Source organism: Mustela erminea, chromosome 6 (genome assembly GCF_009829155.1).
Source record: "Mustela erminea isolate mMusErm1 chromosome 6, mMusErm1.Pri, whole genome shotgun sequence".
NCBI classification, from domain to species: domain Eukaryota; kingdom Metazoa; phylum Chordata; class Mammalia; order Carnivora; family Mustelidae; genus Mustela; species Mustela erminea.
In genome coordinates, this window is record NC_045619.1 from 25,680,784 (window position 1) to 25,706,105 (window position 25,322).

The following is a 25,322-nucleotide window of genomic DNA, read 5'->3' on the forward strand; positions in this document are numbered from 1 at the left end:
ATGTTGCCTGATTAATAGAATGTCAGTCCTAACCACAGCTGAAGTAATGAATGACATCAGAAGCCTCATCAACTGCAGCCGTCAAAGACATTTCAGGTCATCAAATTCAGGGAAGTATCTTGGGCTGAATGAGGTTTCATCCTGTTCTCAGTTAGTGATTACTGAACAGATGGTTCTTTAACATTCTGAGACGCTGAGTAAGGTAGGTGGGCTCAATTGAATTAATGAAGTATGCCACATTGGAACACTCTTACATCCTTAGCAGCCCTTGGAGTCTTTGTAAGGTCATCAGCTTTCCCAGTGTTGGGCACAAAGAAAACCTCCTCATTCAGATATCTTAGGGAACCAGGCTTGAGTAAAGTCTCTTAGGAAAGGCAGTCTTGTGATTGAGCCGTAAAGTAAGGTTTCCAACTGTAATTGTGCACATAGGTAGTACCGTCTTAAGCTCAGAACAGGTGTCCTGTCTGAGAGTTCTTTTGGTCTCATTGGGAAGTTAGGGCTCTGGGCCAGGTACGGACTCAGGATTTGGCTCATTACAGTAGCAAGCCAAGAGAAGAAAAGTATGTGGCATTGAAACTTTCCAAGGTAGCTTTCTTTTCTTTTTTTAAGATTTTATTTATTTATTTGACAGAGAGATCACAAGCAGAGAGGCAGACAGAAAGAGTGGGGGAAGCAGGCTCCCCACTGAGTAGAGAGCCTGATGCGGGGCTTGATCCCAGGACCCTGAGATCATGACCTGAGCCAAAGGCAGAGGCTTAACCCACTGAACCACCCAGGCGCCCAGTAGCTTTCTTTTCTTCACGTGCCTTTTCTCCCCCCTTTACTAACCTGATTTGGATTTAAAAATTTTTTCAGGTGGAATTTGAGTCATAATAGATCTACAGTGTGGTTAGATATAATGTGCTTTCCTACAGGCAGAAAAATCTGGGATATTTTCCAACTAGGCCTTGGAGTGAGCAGAATGTAATTTCCGCAAACACGGAAGGATTTCACTTTTCAATCCGTAAATAAAAGACAAAAGTATCCTAGTCTTCAGGGAAGTCAACTTTAGCTCCTGCCTTTTCTTTCATTTTAGGTAAAAATTTTATCCGTGGTAATCTGTGGAGCCCTCTGACAAAGCACAGGACCTGCAGTCAGTGGAATGCGTTCAGCCTCTCATGTCTCCAGAAGAGGGAGGAGTAGAGATGGCATGAATTATGTCATGTATTTGTGAGGCAAAATGCCTTGTTTCTCATCATGAGGTGGATATTATTATTTTAGATGAGAACTCAGCTGTCCTTAGCCTCAAATGATTTTTTTTTTTTTAAATAGTGGGTTTACTTGTAGAATCTCTGCATCTCACACAGAGGCCCACTTAGTGTTGGTCTGTGATGCAGTGTGAGTGTGCAGGAACATACTGACCAAATCCTACAGATGAATGGATCCTTCCTATGCCCCGTGTACAGAGTACTTGAATTGTATCCGAAATCCCTATGTCCGATATAACCACATTTCTGTGTTTTTAAGTAGTTAAGAATCTAAACAGTGTCTGTATTTAAGGGAGGGTTTTATGGGTGATTTTCTTCCCCCTAACTTTTTGATCTCTCCAAATCTCTATTTCTCAGTATATATTTTAAGGATTTTATTTATTAGAGAAAGCATGTGTGGCATTCACACAAGGGGAGGAGGGGAGAGGGACAGGGACAGGCAGACTCCGCACTGAGCACGGAGCCCAATGGAAGCCTCAATCCCAAGACCCTGAGATCAAGACCTGAGCCAAAACCAAGAGTCAGACACTCAACCAACTGAGCCACTCAGGTGCCCCTATTTCTTAAATTTTTATGATTTAAAAAAAAAATCGGCACTTACTTTTAAAACCCTGGCTTCCCCTGGCCTACTCAGTCAAGTGTCCAGTCTTGCGTGGCCTGCAGAGCCAGCTGTAGGCTGTCTGTGTTCTTTCTCATGCCTCTGCCTTTCAGAAATACTTGCCCTGACTTCTTTTTTGTCTTAGTCCTCAACTGTACCCTGATTAGAACAACCCATTCAGTCCTTCTAAATCCCAGACACCTCAAGAAATCCTATTTGTTTCCCAAATACTCTCCTTTTTTGCCTCTGTGGGCACATTGTGTTCCTTGCTTGGTTCTTTTGGGTGATTTTTGAGCTTCCTCTTCTGTGTCCAAACCGAGTATCATCCTCTTGAAAGCTGTTTCACCGAAGGCTTCTGGTGACTTATTTCTGCCTCTTTATTCCTTACGGTACTTACTACGTTCTTCTGTAGTGGTGTGGTTCTGTGTGTCTTCCTTGTCCAAGCAGGAGCTCCTGGGGCCGAGTTTGTCATATTCACCTTTCTTTCTTTCTTTCTTTTTTTAAAGATTGTTTTTATTTATTTGACAGAGCACAAGCAGGAAGAGTGGCAGGCAGAGGGAGAGAGAGAAGCAGGCTCTCCACCGAGCAAGGAGCCTGATGAGAGACTCGATCCCAGGACCCTGGGATCATGACCTGAGCTCAAGGCAGACGCTTAACAACTGAGCCACCCAGGCGTCCCCATATTCACCTTTGTGACTCGGGTACTTTGAGCATACCGCTTACATACAGCTTACAGAAGATACCCAGAAAAACATTTTTTGAGTGGAAAATACGTATTTGGGGGGCTTGGTCTGGAACTTAAATGGATCAATTCCATTAACTATCAGTCAGTTCCATTAACCTAAATTAGTCAATTCCATTAACTATCATAAAAACATTTGGCTTAAGTAAATGAATAAGCTCTAATTGTACTTTGTGTGCTTTTAGTTAAATTTGAGAAACATTGGCATTCTAAATAACTATTATGTAATGAACCAGGGCATTTGCAATCTGCATTGGCAGTGGGGTTTTGGATGTTGCTGCAGTTTGCAGAATTTAGGATTAAATATCTTTGCATCTAAATCTGGTATGTTTAATTATGCCCCAGATATTAGTGCTTTGCTAGTATGCCACAGAGATTCCTGGGCTTTCTCTTTGTTTTGTGCATTTGCATTTTATTTTTTACCTTTCCGAGGAGTAACTTGCGGTAAAGTGCACGCATCAGAAATGTCCACCTGTATGATTTTTACTTGGGTGTGCACGGCCTAGCTTCCACCTGCCTTAGCACTGTTGGCCCCTTGGCGCTCCCTGGTGCTCCATTGTCCCGAGGTCCCCTACTTACCTCCTAGGGTCAGGAAGAAACTATGCCTGTGTTCTGTCATAGTTCAGACCTGGTCATATGGAGGAGCCCAGTCAATGGGGAGGCATCTTGGGATAGAAATCCGCGATCAGCAAGACTTAAAAATGTTAGCCCTTAAATGGTAAGGATGTCAATTATCTAAAGATTTCTAAAACACTTCCCTGTTAATACCAATTAAATGAGGTGAAATTTATTCTTTTATGGGAACCAGTTCTTAAAGGAGAAGGAAGGGGAAAGTTTTAACGAGAACACATGCTTATTATGACTTCTGCAGTTTCAGCGCGTCGCCTTCATCGTTGGGTGTTCCCAGGTGTAGTCATTTTAAAGCCTTGATGAAAAGCACAGAGCTTTTCCTTAGGATGAGAAGTCTTACGGTAGTGATACGCAATTAATGAATCATTGAACACTACCTCAAAAAACAATGATGTGCTACATGTTGGTTAATTGAATTTTAAATTAAAAAAAAAAAGTCAGGGTAAACGCCAAGTCCACGGTTTTACTTTGCAAGTAAAATGTTCCTTGATCAGAGCTACCTTACTGCTAAGGAAGTAATGATTCACGGGAAGTTTCATGGGAAGAATGTTGTAGGACAGATTAGTAGACTCAACAGTGGAAAGTTTATTGACCGCACCGGAGAGGAAGTAGCCATAGAACATTAACATTCTTCAGTATATTAGAGCCTCCTTAAATACAATTATCAAGCATAGAAACATATGGGTTGTCTTTTTCCTAATTATAAAGCAGTGTTTTTCAAACAGGATTGAGTCTCATTTATTGGTCATACCAATGAGTTTAATGCATAACAACTGTCATATTTTTATATGGAAAAGTAGAAGGAAGAGTACAGCAAATACCCATCTGCCTTATCCAGATTTAACAATTAAATTTTTTTAATTTACTTTATATAGTGTATATGCAATCCGTTTCAGAATAAGTCACCTACAGATGTCAGGGTACTTTGTTTCTGACGTGTGTACAAAAAGAAGTTTTTCTACAAGATTAATTATTTCCTAATATGTAGCGGTCCAAAAAAATGAGCTAACTCTATTTTTTAAAAATATGCTTGTAGTTGGGTTGCATGTAGCAAAGATAAGTATTATTTCATAAAACTTGTTTCAGTTACATACGTGTATATATGCACACATATATGTATGTGTGTACTGATCAATACATATTCTTAGTGTGGGTCTTCTTCAGAATTTGGAACTAGGGCTTTATAGCGGTAATAAAGCAGTATGGAGAAGTTGGTTATGTAAATAAGTGTTCACTGCTCTGTGATACTCCTAGTTCTGTTCTGAGTGTCCTATGGCATCTAGAAAGAGTGAGTACTTTCAGTAACCTAAAAATCCAGCAAGGAAGATAAAACAAGTAGGGTTCCTCTCGACAGTCTTAATAAGAGCCAGAGTGGATTGGAAAGGAGCGGAAGTAAGATGAGCAGGAGTCAGTGGAAGAAATCTTGCAGAGATGGTAGGATTTGGATCAGGCAGAGGACTAGGAAAGGGTATGCCCAGGAGGGAATGACATAAGTACGGGGGAGGAAAGGTGGTGCAGAGATGTGTTCGGTGCATGGCGGTGCTGAGGCCCACTGGGGAAGTGGTAGAAGGTCGGAGGGAGACCGAGGGTAATTGGAAGAGGAAACATTACTCAGGGACTAAGTACCAGCAGGAGGAAGAACCCAGTTCCTTTGTTAAAGGAAGAGCCGTTGTGCAGCTTGTCCCGTGCTCTCACTGGAGGCAAGCAGAAGTGGAGAAGGGGAGTGGAACGGCTCTCCATCCCCGTGCAGTGTGTTTAAACTCTTGCCCTTTGTCTGGACGAGGTAGGAAGTGGGGTTGTGGGCTCAGGAAGGTGGATCTGGGGATAGCAGGGAAGGCTCGATCTAGGGAGAAATTATTAGGCAAAGAAGTCAGAGGATTTGGTGACAGCATGAGTCAGGCGTGGAGAGAGAACCTGGATAAAATCAGATCATGATGCCGTTGAGAGAGTTCATGGAATTCACTCTAGCCTAGTTTGAAAACGCACATATCTGTAAAAACAAGCTTCCATGACCTAACGCTCTCAAGAATTAGTTTAGGAGGCTTCTTGCAGGAAGGAGCAAGTTACAATCATTAGATAAGTTTTTCTAATACAGTTTTTTCTTATTTTGCTTAAAGCCTTGGGGAGTTGTTAGACATCTCCTGGAAGAGATGCTCCCTCCTGGAAGCCATCTCTTCCTTTAGGGCCTGAATTTAGGGTCCTCCTTTCATCAGAGTAACAACATAGGAGACGATGATCCCTATATAAAAACTTAAGGACCAGATACGGAGATTTTAAATTTTAGTCATTTGAGGTCTTGCACCCTTTCAGAAGTTGGATTTAGTCTCTCAGATACTAGATGTTCTGCTTTTGGGTAAATGGGCTTTTTTGGGAAAAGTTCTCTTTATTGTTCAGTTCAGGTTCATTGAAACTGCATTCTGAAGGGGCCTCCTGTGTGTTTTGAGACTCTGCTTGTCTTCGCTCCTCCTGCCTCTCCCCTGCAGGGCACACGTGTGTACACAAGCAGATTCCATGAAGCGGGGCAGTGAGGGAATTATCATCTTCCACTGGAAAAGCTTAATCATGGTGACAGCCGTACTGTAGCTCTTGGCTTTGGACTTTCTGAAGTTCCCACTCACTTGGGGTACGTCATGTTGGACAAATGATAGCCTGCCCTTAGAACACCTAATTCTGCACAAGGCCCTGTTCCAAGCCCTTCACAATTACTCATTCATTTAATCATCACGATTGCCCTTTGAAGTAGGTACTGCTGTCCCCACTTTACAGATGAGGAAACTGAGGCATAGAACAAGCAATTTGCCTGCGATAATACATTTGATATGGCAGAACTGAGATTTGAACCTATATAGTCTCGCTCTGAATCTGCTTTTAACCACTAACGTGTGCTACCCCTGGGATATCATTAACCTCTGTTCAGGATATGTGGCTTTGGAACTGGGGCTTTCCTGGGCATCTCCGTGGGCTGGTTGCTTGCAGGTGTTTCGAGTAGGCCCTGGAAGGCTGTGCCCTCTGTTTGGAAAGAACTGTCAACCCAGATAGAGGCCTGGGAGCTTAGAAAGATCATGGGGTGGCATTTATCTTAAAAATCACAATCCACAGTTCAGTTTATTTCTTTCTAGTGATTTTTTTCCAGATTATAAAACAGTGTGTTCCTAGAGGACTGTCCTCTATCCGAAATACAGATCTTCAGTGCTTTTAAACTGCTGTGGCTCTGGGAGGAAGAAGCCTGCTCTTACCTTTGTCTTGGTAGCCGAGCCTCTAATGATCATCTGCCTACCAGGGCTTCAGCCAGAAGGGGGACTGGATGGGCAGGCCTGTTTCACTGGCATTGAGAATCATCATTAGTGGTTGAAACAGAAGCAGCCAACATGTTTTTTTCAGGATATCTTGGGGTTTACGCTAGTTTCTTTTCTGACTTATTAATGTCAAATTGGGAACATCTCCAGTAATTGCCCTGCGGCCCCAGGAACTGCCTAAATCTGTTTGTTCGTATTTGCTCTTCTGGTTGCTCGCCCATACGTGTTTTCACTGAGCAATATTTAATGGACACACAGTGATTTAAGTAAAGTAAATGTTAGGGGTTGTCAGGGCGTGGGAAACTAGGAAGGGGTCTGGCGTATCACAGTGGGCTCCCAGTGGAAGGTGGGATGTCTGCTCAGACCTTGGAGCCCGCTGGACTCCTTGCTCCGCCGCTTGCTGGCTTTATCCGCAGACAAGCCACTTGCTTTTTCCATCTGTAAAGTAGGAGTCCTTAATTTTGTATTCTTGAAAGGGAAAACTAAATAATATATGTGAAGCACGTAGAAAATTATACGATGCTTAAGTCTTTAACTGGTAGCTTCTCTTTTTAAAATTAATTTGTACTATTTTGCCAAGATCCTGCCTTCTCTCGAACCATTCTTTTTGAGACCTGGATTTGTCCTTTAAAAGAAATCATTGCCTTCTCACACTTTGGAGGATAAAAGGACTCCTTTATTTTGGGGTTCACCTTCTATTATGATTTCCTAGGGAACAGGGAACTACACTTGTTCCTGTTGCTGGTGCTGTAGATCTGTTATTTTTTCCAGTTTCTTGTGTAATGTGGAGCAAGCCTGCACACATCCTTAGGCCATCACAAATAATGGACTGTTGTGTTAAAGGAAGCAGGCACGTGGTCTCAGCAACACTTAGGACAGTGACCACAGGGAAACTGTCACTTAGGAAGGGACTAGTACACCTGCATGTTCTGTACATTGTGGATCTTAATATTTGTCTTTTGTTAATTGGTCACTTGTATTCCCTTTGGAGGAACACGCCATGAGACACATCAGTTTTTGAATATTTGACCTTTGGCATGAATCATGAGCCATTAACCGCCTCCCGTCCAGTCTTTCTGGAAGATAATCCTGGATAACCAGGTTCTCCTTGATCTCATCGCTAACAGCTGAGAGACTGTGAACACCTGGGACACCTGGCTGCCCCAGCTGGCTGTTTGTCTGCACTGATTGAGCAATAGAGACTGAGGTCCTATTGAGGAAGGAACGTGGGACAGGACACAGGTGGCTTCTTAGACATCGCGTCCCTTTGAGGCTGCGGTACATTGGGGTGCAGAATGTTCTACAGATGCTTGGGTACGTAGCCAAGTAAACACAGTTAAAGGGGTAAAGGCAAATTTTGTGGAGAGCGAAAAGGAAGCAATCGGTTCTCGCTGAGCATGAGAGCGGGGGTAGCTTTGTGGAAGAGGCCATGTCTGGTCCTTGAAAGGTGAGTTAGGGTGGAGGCATGCGAGGCCACACTAGGTGAGGAACTAGCGGACATTTAACACGCTGAAACAGGCAAGTATACGGAGCATTCTGGGGCTCATTGGCGTAATGGAATAAGATACAGGCCAAAAGCTGAGAGTCTGGTACAAGTCCTGGTTCCTGAGTAGCTATAACCACAACTTATTTGATGCCTCCCCATTCAATCTGTAAAGCACACCTATGGACACCTACGTCGTGGCCCCGCGGGAGTTAAATGAGTGGATGTAAAGCTCCAGCCTCACACTGATACCTCTTGCGTAGATGTGCTCAATTAGCACTGTGGACATATCTCACGGAATATGGCTAAGACAGGGATCAGAGAATTCCACACTTGGTCTTAGCCAAAAGGCCGAGAAGTGATAGAGAGTTCTAAATTCTTTGCTAAGGATTTCACTCTTTAGGGAATTTTTTAAATTACTATTATTATTATTTTTTTTTTAAATAGGCTTCATCCCCATCCATCATGGGGCTTGAACTCATGACCCTGAGATCGAGAGTCACATGCTCGACTGACTGAGCCAGCCAGGCACCCCTAGTCTAGGGAATTTTTTAATGTTTTCAGAAGGAACCCACGACATGATCTGGTTTATCTTTTAAAAACATAGTTTTATTTGGCCCAAGGCAGTCAGTTTTAATACTGCTTGGCCTCATTTGAAGCCTAACACAACTTCTGCACAAAAAATGAATGTGTTTTTCATGGGCATTGAAATTTTTTTCCTTGACTATAATGGTATTTTTAATTTTGTAGAACGAAAGGGAGATTTTTATTTCTAATTGCTATTCGGTGATAATACCCCTGGCTTACATTAGAAAAAATAAAATCGTATAAAGGAAATAAGTTCCATGTTGCAGAAGGGAAATAAACTAAGAAAGGTCATTTTTTTCTATTTCAGAATTAAGTATATTATTTCGAAGCCCTATCTGATGGCTAGTTGTGTTCTGATCTATTTATAACAAAACTGATACTGCAGATTATCAGTACATATGCAGTTGGTGTTTTGTGTTGTTGTTGTTGTTTTATAATACCCCCAAAATTCAATGCTGACCCTCAGAGAATAACTTAACGATGAGGCTTAGGTTTGCTTTGGGAATGTACTTTGGGGCTCGAGTATCAAGTTCTGTTTCCTGGCTCAGTCTTATTAAGCAATTTTTTGAAGGATATGAGCCAAGCTGTGACCTTCAATGTGGCTTTCTCTGGGTACCCTGGCAGAGCAGGACAGAAGTAGCTCTGCCAGTTTTTGAGCTGGGTATGTCTGACCACATTTCCCCTCTTACGTATGGGAGTGAGAGCGTAGCCTTCACAGCCAGTATCTATAGAGTAAGGGCTGCCTACCTCTTTCTCCTAAGGGGAGATAAGGCAGATGGGAAATAGAGTAACAATAATATAAAAAAAAATTTTTTTTTTTTTAATGCAAGGCTAATCACCAGGTCTAACAGTTATTCATTTGGTTCTGAGCTTCCTAGCACCCAAGGCACAAAGGGAAACATGATTGTTGACTGATGGACACCCCTCTCGTGTTGACTGTTATCTTCACTTTATGTATTTGTCTAAGAAGCTGTACAGTAGTAGACAAATTACTTTCCCTTGTAGGGACAATTACTTTTCCTGGGGAAGGTACCTTAACATAATGTAGATTGAAATGAACATCTCTGGGGTTCATCGTCAAGCTGCTGGTTTTTTTTAAACGGGCATTAAGCCAAGTGAGATTTGCAAGGATTCTCTCAGGGCTGAGAGTCTGACTTCTGTTGCAGGTCAGCCCCCCTCGTGTGAAGTTAGTCATTGTCATATGTGTCTGAGAGAGTGCTGAGAAGTCCTCCGTGGCCTCGTTTGGATAGGAGATGCCGAAAGACTGCAAGACGGTCCTGGCTCAGGGTTATCATTTGGAAACGTAGATTAAGCACACATTCTTCCCAAGAACCCCCACCCTCTTCCTTTTGGGGATGGGAGAGGCAGTGAGTAAAGGCCATTCATCTTGTTCACTGGCTAAGGGCTTGCACACCCATCTTTCACTCCTCCTTCAGAGCTGCCTCTCCTGCTTTGGTTCCCGGCGTGGTTCTCCTGTGTGTCATGTGAAATTTCCACCTCTCCTCCAGCTCTTAAGGCAAGCGCTCGGTCCTCTTCCCAGGGCAGGTTTTAGGGATACGCGCTGCCAGAAACTGGTGTAGAGTAACTCCCGTGGGGGGAAGGGTTCCAGCCTGCCCCCCGGGAGTGAGCAGTTCAGTGCCCAGGGGTTCTCACACCCCTCAGTTTCTTCTAAGTGTAGGAACTAAAAGCCACAGTAATGTTTATTCTGCATTTAGTCCTAAAATTGGGGTTTCCTGCTTCCCTTTATTTAGAATGCAGAATCCCACGTCTCCCCACAAAGAAGGAACTGTGAGCCCTTCCTTCCAGTAGGCTGTAGAGACTCTACTGTAGAGGGGAGAGACAGGAGGTAGGGGCTCACTTCCTTTTCCCAAACTTGCCTGTCTTTGAGGTACAGATGATGCCCAGAGAACTCCTTTCTCCTGGAAATAGCCCCCTTTTGGTGTCGCTTGCCACGCCTGTACAGTCCCAACCGCAGGGAACCGTGGCTGTCCTTGACCTGCTGTCGGTATTTGGCGTACCTTGCCCGATTTTCATTACCCTAGCCTTCTCCAGGCAGCCTTCCCCCCGCTTTCATTTACTTCTTCTGTAGATTAAATGGCATCCAGTAAATCTTTACCAGGTCCGACTCATTTTGTAAGGGATGAGTTTGTATTAATCAAAAGTGTGAGTTAGAAGCTATTTTGAAGATATCTACATTTTCGAGTGCATGTAACTCAAAGTAGGTTACCACTGCTGCCTGGTAGAGGCTTAATGAGAAGCTAATTGTTTCTAATTACAGTATCAAGTGTTTGTGAGTGCTTGAAGATGCTTGAAAAATTTGTTTTTGAGAGCCTTAAACACTTCGTCTGATCGCCTTCCGTCGGTTAATTCGCAGTGTCTGGATAAAGGGTTGGGCCAGCGAAGGGTCCTGTGCTCCCGCCCCTGCTCCTCACCTTCCTCCATCCTGTAGCAGTGAGAAGAACGGCGCCTGCAGGCCCGAGCTAGAACTTGGGATGCTGTCGAGTTTCTTTTGTCGTTGATGCCAAGAGAAGAGGAGGCAGGGGAAAAATTAGAGCTCCGTGATAAAACCAGTGACTTAGTTCCTGTCCTGGACGCCGTGAACTTTAGAGAAGTTCAGTCCTTTTCCTGGGAAGGTCGTACTGACGCACGCTCCTTTTAAGTCCACGGCGTACTCTTGTGAGACCTGAACTACAGAAGGGAGTGTTCTTTGTCTAAACTAATCAGAACAAATATTTTATGAAGACACTTGACCGGCAAAATATCCTTTGGGGGCACTGAATGGAGGGCGTTAAGGGTTTTCGTGTGTCGCGGGTAGTGGGAGGCAAAGTGACATTCTGCTAAGCTCCAGGCATTGACTGTTCCGTGTTGGAACCCACGTGAATGTGTTTACTGGGTCAGGATTAGGGTGCTCGGCAGGCCCTCAGACTTACTTCTCCAGGGCTGGTTAGCTCATTTAGCACGGAAACGAGGTGTTGAGTGCTAGGGTCCAGGGGGCTGCTTGGGCTTCCCTGGGTTCCATGTCTCTTGAGTGGCGCGATACTTTGTGAGCCCACGTCCGGTTACCACAGAGCCGCAGGAGGGAAGATGGCTTAGCAGTGTCGTCTGGATTCCTAGCAGCAAAGTGAGAGGCAAAGCTCACATGCTTTTGTTAGAGCGTAAAAAAGGTATCCCCATGCTGGCCGGCACCTTGTTCTCTCTGCCGAATCACCCGGCCTAGGGACAGGCTTTTCTCCAGGCAAATCCCTGGCTCATCTGCTGAGTGCCTTTCCCCACGTGCCCCCAGAACTGAACCCCTCAGTCGCTAGGGCCTCACATGGGGCTTGCCTCTCTTCCACGGGTCTCTCCGCTCCCTTCCCTGGCTCTTGCCTTGTTTCTCTCATTCTCTTTCTTGTCTTAGTGACTGTCTGTGCTTGCATGTGATTGTGAGAAAAGCAGTGATTTCGAGTTTAGCCTGCAGGAGGAGAGTGCTGGCTGAGCGGTCTAAACCAGATGCACAAGTCTGGGTCACCTGCAGAACTGTGGAAGGGACCCTGCCGAATGGGTTCTCACACAGTTGGGGGCCGAGCTTATCTTAGAACATCTTTCATGTTTCATACATTGGTGTTAAGCCCCAGCTAAGTTATTATCTATGGAGGACCTCAAGAAACATATATATTCTTATTATTTTGGAAGATTTTTAATTTATGTATTTGACAGAACGAGCACAGGTAGGCAGAGGGAGAGGGAGAACCAGGCTCTCTACTGAGCAGGGAGCCCAGTGCGGGGCTCGATTCTTGCATTCCAGGATCGTGACCTGAACCGAGGGCAGACCCACTGGGCCATCCAAGTGCCCTACATATATATATATTCTTTATAAACCTTGCTTTTCTTATCAGATAGGATTAGCATGAAGAATGTATGAATTCTAAAAAAACTATGTAGCACAGTGCGTGACTCATCTCCCAAGTACTCCGTCATTGGAGACAGTCAGCCTGGGTTTCAGTCCTTACTTGACCGTTTACTAGTGTGTGCGCTCGGGAACTTCCCTGGGCCTAGTCTTCTCATTTGTAAATTGCTTCTCTGCCGTGTATGGCCCTTGAGATCCACTAAGCCCAGTGCAGTGAGCAGGGGAATCCGAAGGTGTCTCTGCGGCTGGGAGTCTAGGCCCCAGCAAATGATTCGCCAAGTCCCTGGCCCGGCCCTGGCCACTAGCAACATTGCGGAAGGTCGGGAGGCCCCCCACACAGCCCGGGGCCCTCCCCTCATTGTCAGCCGTCGTTAGTATGAGCAAGAAAGCAACCTTTTCTTTTTTCCTTTTTTTCTTTTAAGCCACTGAGATTTCATCATTATTCCTACAGCAAAGCCTAGCACATTCTGATTGGCATTGCCACAGGAACAGCCCTACCTCAGGACTTGAAATTAGATTCTGGCTGAAATGAGTGAGAGTCCAGAACATCAGCCGTGTGGGCCCAGACACTGGCCACAGGGACTTGTGGGTGCCTCAGGATACTTGTTCCTCTCAGGGCCTCGAAAGCACCCTCATGTGTGCTGGGACATACTTGTTAACCTGGGAACTGACAGCTGGTTTGAAAGACCTGGAGCTTTCCTCGTATGACCGAGCTCCAGCAGCTTTCCTTAACGCCAGAGGTTCCTTGTGTCCTCGGCTGTTCTCCCTAGTTGTGACCTCTCTGGGCCTGTGCATGTTCAGGCCCCTCTGTGACCCCCAGAGCCTCAGCTCGTGCCCTCTAGGCGCCCCCATCCTGGTTCTTCTCTTTCCCTTTCCCTGTTCTCTTGGGTGGGGCTTTGGATGGTGTACCTCTGCCTGGCCGGGCCTTCCCTCTTGTTCATTTTCCTCTGGAGCTTTTAGGGGTTAATTGTGAACCGCGCTGGAGAGAGCCTCTCTGGAAGCCCGCCCAGTGTGTTGGAGCAGCGCTGTAATGGACTGAGCTAGGCCTGGCTTCCGGTGGGCAAGGTGAGCTCACTTACATGGTGCTGGAAGCTTGGATTGTTGCAGAGATGACTCACTGTCTGTTTTTGATGTTCGTCCAGGGCTTAGGCTTTTCTGCAGCCTTTGTTCCAGAACACTGAGGTGACAGGAGAAATGTCTGCTGCCGGAAGGAAAACATTATTAGGGATGGCTTTTCACTGGGATGCTGGTGGTCTGCCTTTCACATAAACTTAAGAATAACCAAGTAATTACAAGAGTACTGAAAGGGGCTAGCAGTCATTTTTTTTAAATAGCATCTATTCTGCTGAAATGATAATTCGTGTTCATTTTTTTTCCTAAGTTGGAAAATATGGAAACATTATAAAAAGAATGACTCTTCTTAACCCCAATGTGCAGAGATAACCATTGTTTGCAGCTTGTTTTCCTTTCCATTTTTACATACAGGTACATTTTTAAATGAAATCAGAATAACAATAGCAAACCTTTTTTGAAACCACTCTCTGTGCCAGGAACTCTTTAAGTACTTTCTGTGCATTATGCCATTTGTTCCTCACAACTCTTGGAAGAGGGATTATCTCTGTTTGACAGAAGACGAAACTAAGACACAGAGAGGTGAGGTCATTTTTCCAAAGTCACACAGCTGTAAGAGTGACATCAAGACTGAAACCAAAAGTACTCTTATCTCCAGAGCTCAGAGTCTTGACTATTTCCTGATAATGTCTCACAGAAAAGATAGCTTGGATTAAATTTCATGGAATTTTGCCATGTTAGCTCTGAGGGATCTAGCTTGATCTCTTTATAGATGAGGAGGTTGAAGACTACGAATGACTTGATTTAGCTAAGAACACAAAACCAACTAATGTCAGTGCTCAAACTGGACTGTGCGTCCCCTGATGTGCGCAGTTCATGTGCAGATCGGCTCCGGGTCCACTCTGAACCTTTGTCCTCCCTGGGTCCCGCCCCGAAACAGCTGTGCCCCGTGAGGGCCCTCCGGGCTGGCTCCCAACTAAATGGAGGACGGAGGACGCCCACAGCTTTCTCCCCTGAGATGAAATTTCCCTTTGAGTTTAGGGAACGAATGGACATCTACCTAGTAGTGATGTGTACAGCTGGCTCGTAATTACCCTGCAGAGCGAGGGCTATAAAAGGCTGTAAAAAGGTGCGGCCCAGCAATAGTTTCAACCTTCTACCCTCGTCAAACATTTTAAACCGAGATTTGCTGACGAGCAGTTGGATTGATTGATTTGAGTTTTGAATAATGTTGCTTTCCCCAGCCTGGACTCTCGAGGACATGCCAAGCATTGTTACAAGTTTAAAGTGAGCCAAAAGTCAGGCAGCTCTCTGTGTGCGAACATTCCTCAGTGTTCGAGGCTGTCCTGGCCCAGCTGACTCCAGGGGACGAGGCCGTTGCCTTGGGTCGCACCAGTGCTGGAAGGCCTGTGGCTCTGGGGAGGAGGTTTGAAGGAGGAAGAGGCGGGGACCTACCGCTGCCTTTGGGAAGGTAAAGGAGAGAAACTTCTGTGTCTTCCAACGTCGTGGACTTCTCAGTACCAAGCAGGTTTGGGTAGTTTTTCTTAAACTAACTCTATCTGATCTTTGAGCTCCAGAGGGTAAAAACAGGTCTTAGGCAAAAACAAAGTGCAACAAAAAAGACCAGAAGAGTGAGTGATAATTAGTCAAAACTAAGGCGCGCTGTCAGAGGTGAAGCGCATGCTTATCCCCGGCAGTGGGGCTTCTGGATTTATGATCAAAGGGGGCATGGGGAGCTTGGGTTTGCTTTCTTGGGTTTTTCTGTTCGTTTGTTTTTTAGAGCGGGAGGAAGGGAGAATTAGGGAGAGGGAGTGAGAAAATCTTAAGCAGGCTCCATGCCCAGCTCAGAGCCTGACTCAGGGCTTGATCTCACAACCCTGAGCTCATAACCTGAGCTGAAACCAAGAGTCAGAGGCTCGACTGATGGAGCCACCCAGGTGCCCGTTGTTTTCACTTGTTTTGTTTTACTGGATCCTGGTTATGTGTTCTTAAATGTGTTCTTTTCTGTGTGTAAATTATACCTCAGTTAAAGTTTAAAGGTCTTTGTTTGTATTTGTGTTACCTTGTTGCATACGGATCCTCAGAAAAATCTCCATTTAGTTGAACCCGTTTGTTGAGATTTTTTTCCCAGCTGTTGGGAAAACCGCTCTGCCTGAAAGGATCAGATCCATGTGGGCAGAACGTCAAAGGTCATGTTCCTGATTCTGTTAAAATATATCTTAAGTGATTTCAGTGTGACTCTTCTAGAGTAAAGAAAGATGTCATTTGCGTTCAGCAGACGTTATTGGCAGCCTGCGGTGAACAGGGGCAGAGCTAAGAGTAGAGACCAGGTGTAAGTATGACACGTCTCTCCCCTGAAGGAGCCTGTACTCTGTAGGGGATCAAATCCACGGGTCAGGGACACAAGGACACGTCAGGTGGTTCCACAAAAGCATCACGGATGATCGCAGAAAGAATGGGCCACTTTCTGATGGACTGGGAACAGCTCATGGCAGAAGTAGGGTTTTAAGTGGATCTTTGAGAATATGTGAGATTTTGATAAGCAGGAGTGGATGGGTGGTAGGCATCCTTTATATGAGAAAATCCATAGATAATTCACATGCATTCTGGGAACTTTGGGTTGGATGGCTCACTCAAGATGAATGGCATCCATTAGCTCTAAGGTGAGGCCTAAAAGGTAAACCAGGCCTTATTGTGGCCGGATTGTATTATTTAATTTGGGAGGCTTTGGGGAGCCAAAGAAAGTTTCTGAGAAGTTAGATGAGCATAGTCAGATCAGTGAATATCTCCAGTGAAATCAGATTTGTAGCCTCATGTTTGTACGGTTACCACGAATTGCCTTGTCTGCCCTAAATAATCATTTTCTAGATTCAGTGCATTCTGTGTTACTGTAATTTGAACCCATTCCTGTCTGGGTTCACTAGCGAGCCACGGGTACCTGGTTCCCTTGAGTTCCCCATTGCCATCTCTCTAGGACTTGAAGATGATGGTCATACACCTTCTTTATTCCCTACCCCCGTCTTTCCATCTTGACCAGCTGACGTCACAATTTTTTTTTCATCCGTTTTCCTAGTTTTACAAGTGACTTGGCATTTATTTCCTTCCAGCCTTTCCTATGTGATGCTCTTCTGCCAGATAAAAACATTCATAGCAAAATTGTGTGTTGGAAGAGAGGGGCCAAGAAATAATGTTAACAAACTTTTGTGAGTTATGTAGGAGGACTGACTCACCAACCTGGGACTGTGTCCCACTGTGCCATCGGGCTCCTTTCTCTAGGAAAAAGCACTGGGGAGGATTTTTCGTGGGACAAAGTGTTAATACTTCATTGTTGGAAATGAACGCATTCAAGTCTGGGTCACTTGGGCAGGGGAGGAAGAGTGTTAATATCTTATTAATATTTTGCTATTTCTGCCTACTGTCCCCTAAAACACAAGATGACTTATGCTGAATATTGTCTCCCATTTGGTCTCCATTGAGCCAATGGAGTCAAGGCTCCTCTGTATCAAGGCATCATTTTAATCAAAGGGTAGTTAACTTGACAGGTAAGCTGCATCGGCTGAGATGTTACTAGTCTTTGTTCAGAAATTGCATTCAGACCCTATAAAGGCTTGTCTTTAGTCCTTTGGGAACACCTTGGTAGGATGTCCTGATGTAGAACAAGAACCCAGTTAGCGTGACTTGGTTTCAGATCCTGCCTCTTGCCATCTCAGTTCCTCCGTACATGGGTTTAACATCATCTTTACCTGGCACCCAGACTACCTTTGCCTTTCTTTTCTGGACACAAACTAGTTACCCTCCTCGCCACGATGCTCAGTGATCCTTTGTACTTCTTCCCAGATGGCCCCGGAGTGAGAAAGCCATTTCCCTTGGTATCACCACTTGCTCTTGTTTTTTAATCACATCAGTCTTGATTTGGGGTTGTTCATTTCCACCTCTAAATACAGTCGTAGTACTCAGTAAAGTTAATCTTATCACATCTGTTTAATGATTCCATTAAGAAAATAATTCCTTGTGTTGATGAACGTACCTGCTGGAACGGTTTTCTAAGTCTTCCGTTACGTGAGCGGGTTCTGAATTGGATGCATCGCCCGCACCCCCCCCCCCCGCCCCCGCTGCAGTTCACATGGAGCGGGGCGTGGTAGATACCCCAGTTACCCGGGCATTTTGGGAAACTAGCACTGCTTGGTAACCTTACGCCATTATGCATTTTCTACCCTGGCAACTGGCAGTTGTCATCTAATGAGACGAAACATCGGACACCCTGTGGGACCAGCCTCTCATCATTAGTATATGTGGATGCAGGACAGGGTTCGTCTGTCCTCTCTTCCACTGGAGAGGAGAGTAGGGAGTTTTTATCTTAGGAATACCTGTAGTTTAAAGATTTATTTATTTGAGAGAGAGAAAGAGCACGTGCACAAGTGGCAAGCAGGAGAGTCTCAGAGAGGCTCCCCGCTGAGCGCAAAGCCTGACATGGGGCTAGCTAGCTCTCACGACCCCGAGATCATGACAGAGCCGAAACCAAGAGTCTGACATTCAACCGATGGAGGTCCCCCGGCACCCCTGAATACTTGGGAGTTTGAAAACCTGGGACATGAAGTATGTCTGTTGTGTGTACACAGATTCTATCACAAGAACTCTGCCTTTGATGTCAAACCTTAAAGTGCTTCTTCCGTCTCTCGTGCAGGTAGAACGTCATGACATGAATACCTTAAGCTTGCCCCTAAGCATTCGCCGAGGGGGGTCAGACACCAACCTCAACTTTGACGTACCAGATGGCATCCTGGACTTCCACAAGGTCAAGCTCAGTGCAGACAGCCTGAAACAAAAAATTCTGAAGGTGACCGAGCAGATAAAAATTGAGCAGACGTCCCGCGACGGCAACGTCGCTGAGTATCTGAAACTGGTCAGCAGCGCGGACAAGCAGCAGGCCGGCCGCATCAAACAGGTCTTCGAGAAGAAGAATCAGAAATCCGCTCACTCCATCGCCCAGCTGCAGAAGAAGTTAGAGCAGTATCACAGAAAGCTCAGGGAGCTCGAGCAGAACGGAGGCCCCAGAAGCTCCAAGGACATTTCCAAAGACAACCTCCACGCTCTGAGAGATGCCGCCGCCAAGTCTCGAACTGCCCCCCACAGCACGGAGTGCGCGAAGTCGGGCATGCCAGGCGTGTCCCTCACTCCGCCCGTGTTCGTCTTCAACAAGTCCAGAGAGTTCGCCAACCTGATCCGGAATAAGTTCGGCAGCGCTGACAACATCGCACACTTGAAGAACTCCTTGGAGGAGTTTCGGCCCGAGGGCAGTCCCCGGGCCTACGGGGGCAGCGCCACCATCGTGAACAAACCCAAGTACGGCAGCGACGACGAGTGTTCAAGCGGCACGTCGGGCTCCGCCGACAGCAACGGGAACCAGTCCTTCGGGGCCGGCGGCACCGGTGCGCTGGACAGCCAGGGCAAGCTGACCGTGATCCTGGAAGAACTGAGGGAGATCAAGGACACACAGGCTCAGCTGGCCGAGGACATCGAAGCGCTCAAAGTGCAGTTCAAGAGAGAGTACGGCTTTATTTCTCAGACCCTGCAAGAGGAGAGGTACAGGTACGTCTGCTTCTTCTCCCGCCTTCTTTCGGGAGCCTGACTTACCCTGACTTGCGGGATGGCCTCCGTGACAGGGATGTCCTGAGAGCCGTATTTTCCACGAGTGTGGATATGGATCCCAAAACGTGGAAAATCAGTAGTTTCCCCCCCAGCTTCATGGTGCCAAACTTCATAAACTTGTGACTTACTGTTTGACACTTTAGAGCAAGTTGTGTGAGTCTTTTCAAATATCGCTGTGTGGTCTGGTATGCGTGCACACCCTGCTCTGATTCAGGAGGCTTCTGTGAAGAGGTTTCGTTGCACCGATTCACAGATCGGTTTTCTTTTCCTCTGTAATAACCGTCAAGGAAAAAAAAACCACTGCATTGCTCATCAAGATCGATTTTCTTTGCTACCTTAATCTTAAAGTCTTTATGTAATGAGTATTTCTTTATATACTGTATTTTACTTTGGTTAAACTTTTCTCCTTAAATGAAGAGTTTTCAAAAAGAAATCTTAAGAGTAGAATATAAATTCACATCTTGTGAATTACCTTAGCTAATTTTAAAAGGTATTTTGTAGGCTGGCTTTTATGTGCTTATAACTTATTAATAAAAATATTAATAAGGGGCGCCTGGGTGGCTCAGTGGGTTAAGCCGCTGCCTTCGGCTCAGGTCATGATCTCAGGATCCTGGAATCGAGTCCCGCATCGGGCTCTCTGCTCAGCAGGGAGCCTGCTTCCTCCTCTCTCTCCCTGCCTGCCTCTCTGCCTACTTGTAATCTCTCTGTCAAATAAATAAATAAAATCTTTAAATAAAAAAAAATATATTAATAAAAGTGCTTTTCCACCATTTCCCCAGTGAAAAGATTCCCCAAGGATTTTTTTTTAAGACTTGATTTCTTTTTTAAGTTATCTGTTCACCAGTGTGAGGCTTGAACCCACAACTCTGAGACTGACAGTCACACATTCTGCTGACAGAGCCAGACAGAAAGTTTCGGTGTTTTTGTTGTTGTTGTTTTGGCCAAAGTGAAGATTTAACTTGTAAAAATGTAGATTAAAAAAAATTCAGTGCCCATTACATATTACCAGATTAAACTTTAAATTTTACTTACACATTTTATATCTCCTACGTGGTTTTAAATCTATTAATTTAGAAATGTGGCTTTTTTCAGCTCTTACACTTTATGAAACAGTTTTTTAAAACTTGGTAGCATGCATCTTTGGCTTTGGTTTCTTTGTCACATAACTATTTTTGAGACACATTTTCCAGAGAATATTTAATTCCAACTGAATAGTTTGGGATGCAGAACTCTTTGGATCCAAATTTTATCCCAAATCACAAATCTCCATTTACACAAATTTAGGACTGTTCTTGTTCTCCTTTGCCATCTTGTCATGTTTGTGATGTTCAAGAGTTAGCCCGTGACTGTATTGCTTGCGGTAAGAGATCTTTAAAAGGCTTCTTCGCCAACATTGGATACCTGTGAAGTCCTATCTGAGAATAATCATTAAAGCTGCATTTAATTTTTCTTTGGGCTTACTTTTTTTCCTGAGGTATAAGGGACATAGAACCTCTCAATTTCCCTCCCTGCCTCCTGGTCTCTCTCTCCTTTAATGTTCTGTCAGGGGACCTCTATAAGCATCTAACACAGACTTCGATAAGACCAGTCCCTCTTCCAAGAGGAAAATGGGAGGTGGGAATGGGAATCTTTGTTCTTCTGTCAGTTAGGATTTGGACTTTTGGAAAGGCCACCCGATGAGCCATTTAAAATTTGCAATTAGCTTCAAGTTTTTACTGGCACTTAAGTTCCCAGAACTGAAACATGTTTTCATAATTAGCGGATGCATTGGGAAATGGTGGAGTTGGCTCTAGCATAGAAGTAGGTTCTTTCCTTGTGGGCTCTCTGGCGTGTGCGAGCCGTGCCTGTGAACCAGAAGGCTCTGTGCAGGCAGGAGATGGGGGAACCCTGGGGTGCCAGACAGCCCGGTCTCTTGAGCAGCCCTAGTGAACACGTCAGGTTTGTTCTGTCACCAACCACAGCCTGTGAAGGTGCTCGTCCAGTGTGGGTGGAAATGCGGCATTCGGTGGACATGTCACCTTAGGAGTTGAGGCCAGAGAAGTTAAGATGGCAGAGACCAGTCCTTTCTAGAGCTGGAATTCAGGTTCTCCAAAAGCATGTTCCCCACAGCTAGAAGTATTCTTTTTTTATTTTACTTACTTATTTGACAGAGAGAGGAATATAGCACGGGGAGTGACAGGCAGAGGGAGAGGCAGGCTCACTGAGCAGGGAGCCCAAAGTGGGGCTCAATCCCAGGACCCTGAGATCATGATCTGAGCCAAAAGCAGATGCTTAAGAACTGAACCACCAGGCGCCCCTAGATATGTTCTATCGGTCGGAAACATAGTCTTCCAGAGAATGAGAACAAGGAGACCTGTGAGGTGTCACACTCAGAATCAGCTCCTCTCTTTGCAAAGGTACGAGCGCCTGGAAGACCAGCTCCACGACCTGACTGACCTGCATCAGCACGAGACCACCAACCTGAAGCAGGAGCTGGCCAGCATCGAGGAGAAGGTGGCCTACCAGGCCTATGAGCGCTCACGGGACATCCAGGTATGTTCCTCTCGTCATGACACACTCCTGCTGGCTCGTCCCAGCATTGAAGTCCGTTAACAAACCATGAGTGCCTTACCCCTCAGCCCTAAAGCATTTCTGACGTGTGGAGCAAAATGTTTTCTCCACAAACATCCTCCACCTTACTAGCCCCGTTAGCTCGTGTTACACGTTTCACGGAGTAAACAGGCTATTCTCTGTGTACCTTTTTGGGTTAGTAAATATTTATTATCTACCCAAGCCCACCGCCTATAACCTCTTCTCCTCCCCCAACCCCACCACCAAAAGTGCTTCAACTTTCTAAACAGGAGGCCAACCTTGCCTTCGAGAAGCTTATTGAGCAGGGGAGGGGGCTAGTCAAGATTAGGTAAATCACCAGACAGCTCAGGGAAACAGGAGCAGGGGCCAGGTGACATGGCACAGACGGTGAAAGCCACGGGATTCCGACCCACAGCGGCCAACAGGCTAGGAACTGGTGGGGCGGCCGGTCATTCCATGACCAAACGTTGCATTTCTGTCTCCGGTCTGGCATTTCCCGTTGTGTAACCCTGAGCAAGCCTTGAATCTGTATACTCCTCTGCAGAATAGTAGCTTTGACAGCTACAAGAATTTCAAGGACTTGAGTGTACCCTGTGTGCCACACGCTAGCAAAACACTCTCCATGCCTTTTTCCTCCGCATTCACTCCTTACAACAGCCCTTTAAAGCAATTCCAACCATTTTCCCCATTCCTCAGATGTGGAGACTAAGGCAGAAAGGTTAAGTGACTTGGACCAAGGTCTTGCAAACAGTCGGCGAGTAAGGAATGTGCAAGAACATCCATGTGGGTGGGACTCGCTGGGATAGTGGGATCCGGATGGTTGGAAGGAAGGGCTTACTGCGTCAGTACGCACAGAGGCATGTTCCAGTATTAACGTGATGGTGTCACTGAGTGAAACAGCCCTCGGCTTCTGGAATGCCTTTTTGTTTCTACTTCCAGAGGGGCCTCTTTCTTTTTTCCCAGTTTTACTGAGATATAATTAATGTATCACTTCACATTGAAGTGTACAACATAATGATCTGATGTATATATAATATATATAGTGACAGGGATCACCACAGTTAGTCCGGTTAACGTCCATCACTCACAGAGTTAACTCATTTTTTTCTGTGATGAGAACTTTTAAGACCTGCTCTCCTGGCCGCTGTCAGATACGTAAGACAGAATGGTTAACTTGTCACCATGCTGCACGTTACACCCTCAGGACTGACTTACCTTATAACTAGGAGTTTGTCCCTTTTGCCATTCTCACCCATTTCCCCTGCCCTTCCCCCACCCACCACCCACCACCCATCCCCCACCCCCCTGGCTGTGGCCACCACCGGTCTGTTCCTGTGGGTTTGGTTTTGTCAGATGACACATAGAAGCGAGCTCACAGAGCCTGCTTGTCTTCCTCAGTCTGACTCACCATCCTGCCCTCAGGGCCCATCCATGTTGCCACCTGACAGGATTGCCTTCTCTCTCCTGGCCCGGTGATACTCAGTTGTGTGTTGTGTGTGTGGGTATCCCATTTTCTTTATTCATCTGTCGACGGACTTTGGGGTTGTTTCCCTGTCTTGGCTATTGTCAGTAATGCTTTCGGTGAACATGGGGGTAGGGAGATCTCGTCTAGAAACTGATTCCATTTCCTTCGGGTATATATACTCAAAAGTAGAATTGCTGAATCGTATAGCAGTTCTATTTTTAATTTTGAAAGGAACTTCCATACTGTTTTCCATAGTGACCGCCACAATTTACATTCCCATTGAAAAGGCAAAAAAGTATACTCTCCAAGTAGTGCTCAGCTGCATTTTTACAACTTTTCTTTGTAGGCCATGGTTATTTTTTCCAGCCCCACTCTAGGAGGGAGAAAACTGAAACATGAAGGGAGATTTTTTTTTCCTCGCAGCGTGTGAGCTAGAGTCTCAGCCGCCCACGTTCTGTTCTACTCCGTGTCGTGGGCTGTGAGTCTGTGCCAATCCCAGGCATCGACTTGGACAGTTCTGGGAGCTGGAGTGCCCAACAAAGCTGATAGGAGACATTGACCTCTGGGGACCGTGGTGGAGGAGGCACTTGGGGGATTTTGCCCCTGCTCTGGGTTAGGACATTGTCCGCACGACTGACTGGTTTGAAGAATTTGACCCATTTAAACGTTAAGTGTTGCAAGGTGAACAGTGCAGTTTGTTTTATTAGAACATTCTGTTTTTAGAACATGCCTGGGATGCCACTGGATTATATCTAAACATGTGTTTTTCTTATTTAGGGGATAGTTTGGGTTAATGTTGTTCTTCCTTTTTTAAGGGAACCCCTTTAGGGATGCATGGGTAAAACAAAGGGACATCACAGGGGCAGCGTCACAATTTAGAAGAGTTCATCTGAACATTTTTTGGCTTTCGTCTCTAACTCAGAAGTACAAGGAGGACATCTGTATGAGCGACTGGACAGTCGTCTTTGTTGAGAGGGAGAATCCTCACTCTACACCGTGTGATCCTGGACAGGCTGACTCCCTCTGCCTCAGTTTCCTCATCTGTAAAGCAGAAATAGCAATGAGCTTCCCCTCAAAAGATTGTCAGGAGGATTACATAGGATAATACACAGAAAGTCCTTAAATCTTTGCCTGATGCGTAGTAGGCAGCCGGAAAATAATTACCGTACTGGTGAGAAGGCATGTTCCTCGGGGCCCGCTCAGCTGTCGTTAGTTCTCGGCTCTTCGTTGTCACAGGCAGGACTCCACGGCAGGCCAGCTGCTACGGCCAGGGTGACTGTTGCCCCAGGGACACCAAATTTCAAGAAACTGAGTTTTGCTTTTCATCACCCTTGACTTCCCAATTAAAAACGGCCTAAGGATAATCTAGTCTGTCCTCCATCCTCGTCCCCATAAGTTAAATACTGGATCCAAGAAAGTACTAAAGATCATGGGGCCAAATAGCTCTGAGTGGGAGCTGTAACTCAAATTCCTCCCCGTTCACTAAATTTTCTTGAATTTTTTTTTTTTAATAAAAGATGGATAACGGTTCCAAGGCCATTCAATTCTCTGATCAGTCCATTTATATATGTAATTCACGGACCCAGCTAAAGATAAATCAGTTTACCAAGGACGCTGACCTTCTGTCTTAGCTGTCCCCTTTTCCATGGCGTGTCTCAAATGGAGGACACATTGGGCTGGGGCAGTTGTTTCCGGGGCAGGTGCCTGTCCTGGAGGCCAGCGCTGCTTCGAATGTGAACACCTTCTCTGTGCTGACTTGTGTAACGGAAGTCACGATAGTGCCAGAGAACCCTGATCTCTGGCGCAGAGAGCACGTCCTGCCGAAGAAAAGCGAATCCGTGTCACGGCTGTTACGGTTGTTTAAAACCTGAGAAGATGGCTGTGTTGTAACTCAGCAAAGAGTTCTCAGGAAGTGAGTCAGACGGCAGGCCAGAGTGCTCAGCGGGGCTCCCAGTGCCGCTGCCAGGTTCTTCTCTCTCGAGCCTCCCAGTGCCCTTCCTGGCGTGCAGCCCACCCCTAGGGGACGGCCACCCCATACAGGGTGCAGCAGCAAGGCCTGGTCCCCGTCCTCCCGAGCTGTGGGCTGTCGGTTGGGG

At 45.7% G+C, this 25,322-nt stretch overlaps 1 protein-coding gene across 9 annotated transcripts in view; it reads left to right on the forward strand.

Annotated features, from left to right (window-relative positions):
- The window catches only part of TMCC3 (transmembrane and coiled-coil domain family 3), a 222,997-nt gene that overhangs the window by 191,909 nt on the left and 5,766 nt on the right, over positions 1 to 25,322 (forward strand). For 6 of the 9 annotated variants that reach the window (XM_032346756.1, XM_032346760.1, XM_032346761.1 and 3 more), the window contains 2 exons: positions 18,226 to 19,130; positions 21,587 to 21,722. In XM_032346756.1, coding sequence (XP_032202647.1) covers positions 18,241 to 19,130; positions 21,587 to 21,722 — 1,026 coding nt within the window. In that variant the 5' untranslated portion in view covers positions 18,226 to 18,240. Of the gene's footprint in view, positions 1 to 6,983; positions 7,792 to 13,812; positions 15,070 to 18,225; positions 19,131 to 21,586; positions 21,723 to 25,322 lie in introns of those variants that run through there. The other 3 variants (XM_032346759.1, XM_032346755.1, XM_032346757.1) reach the window with 3 other exon arrangements.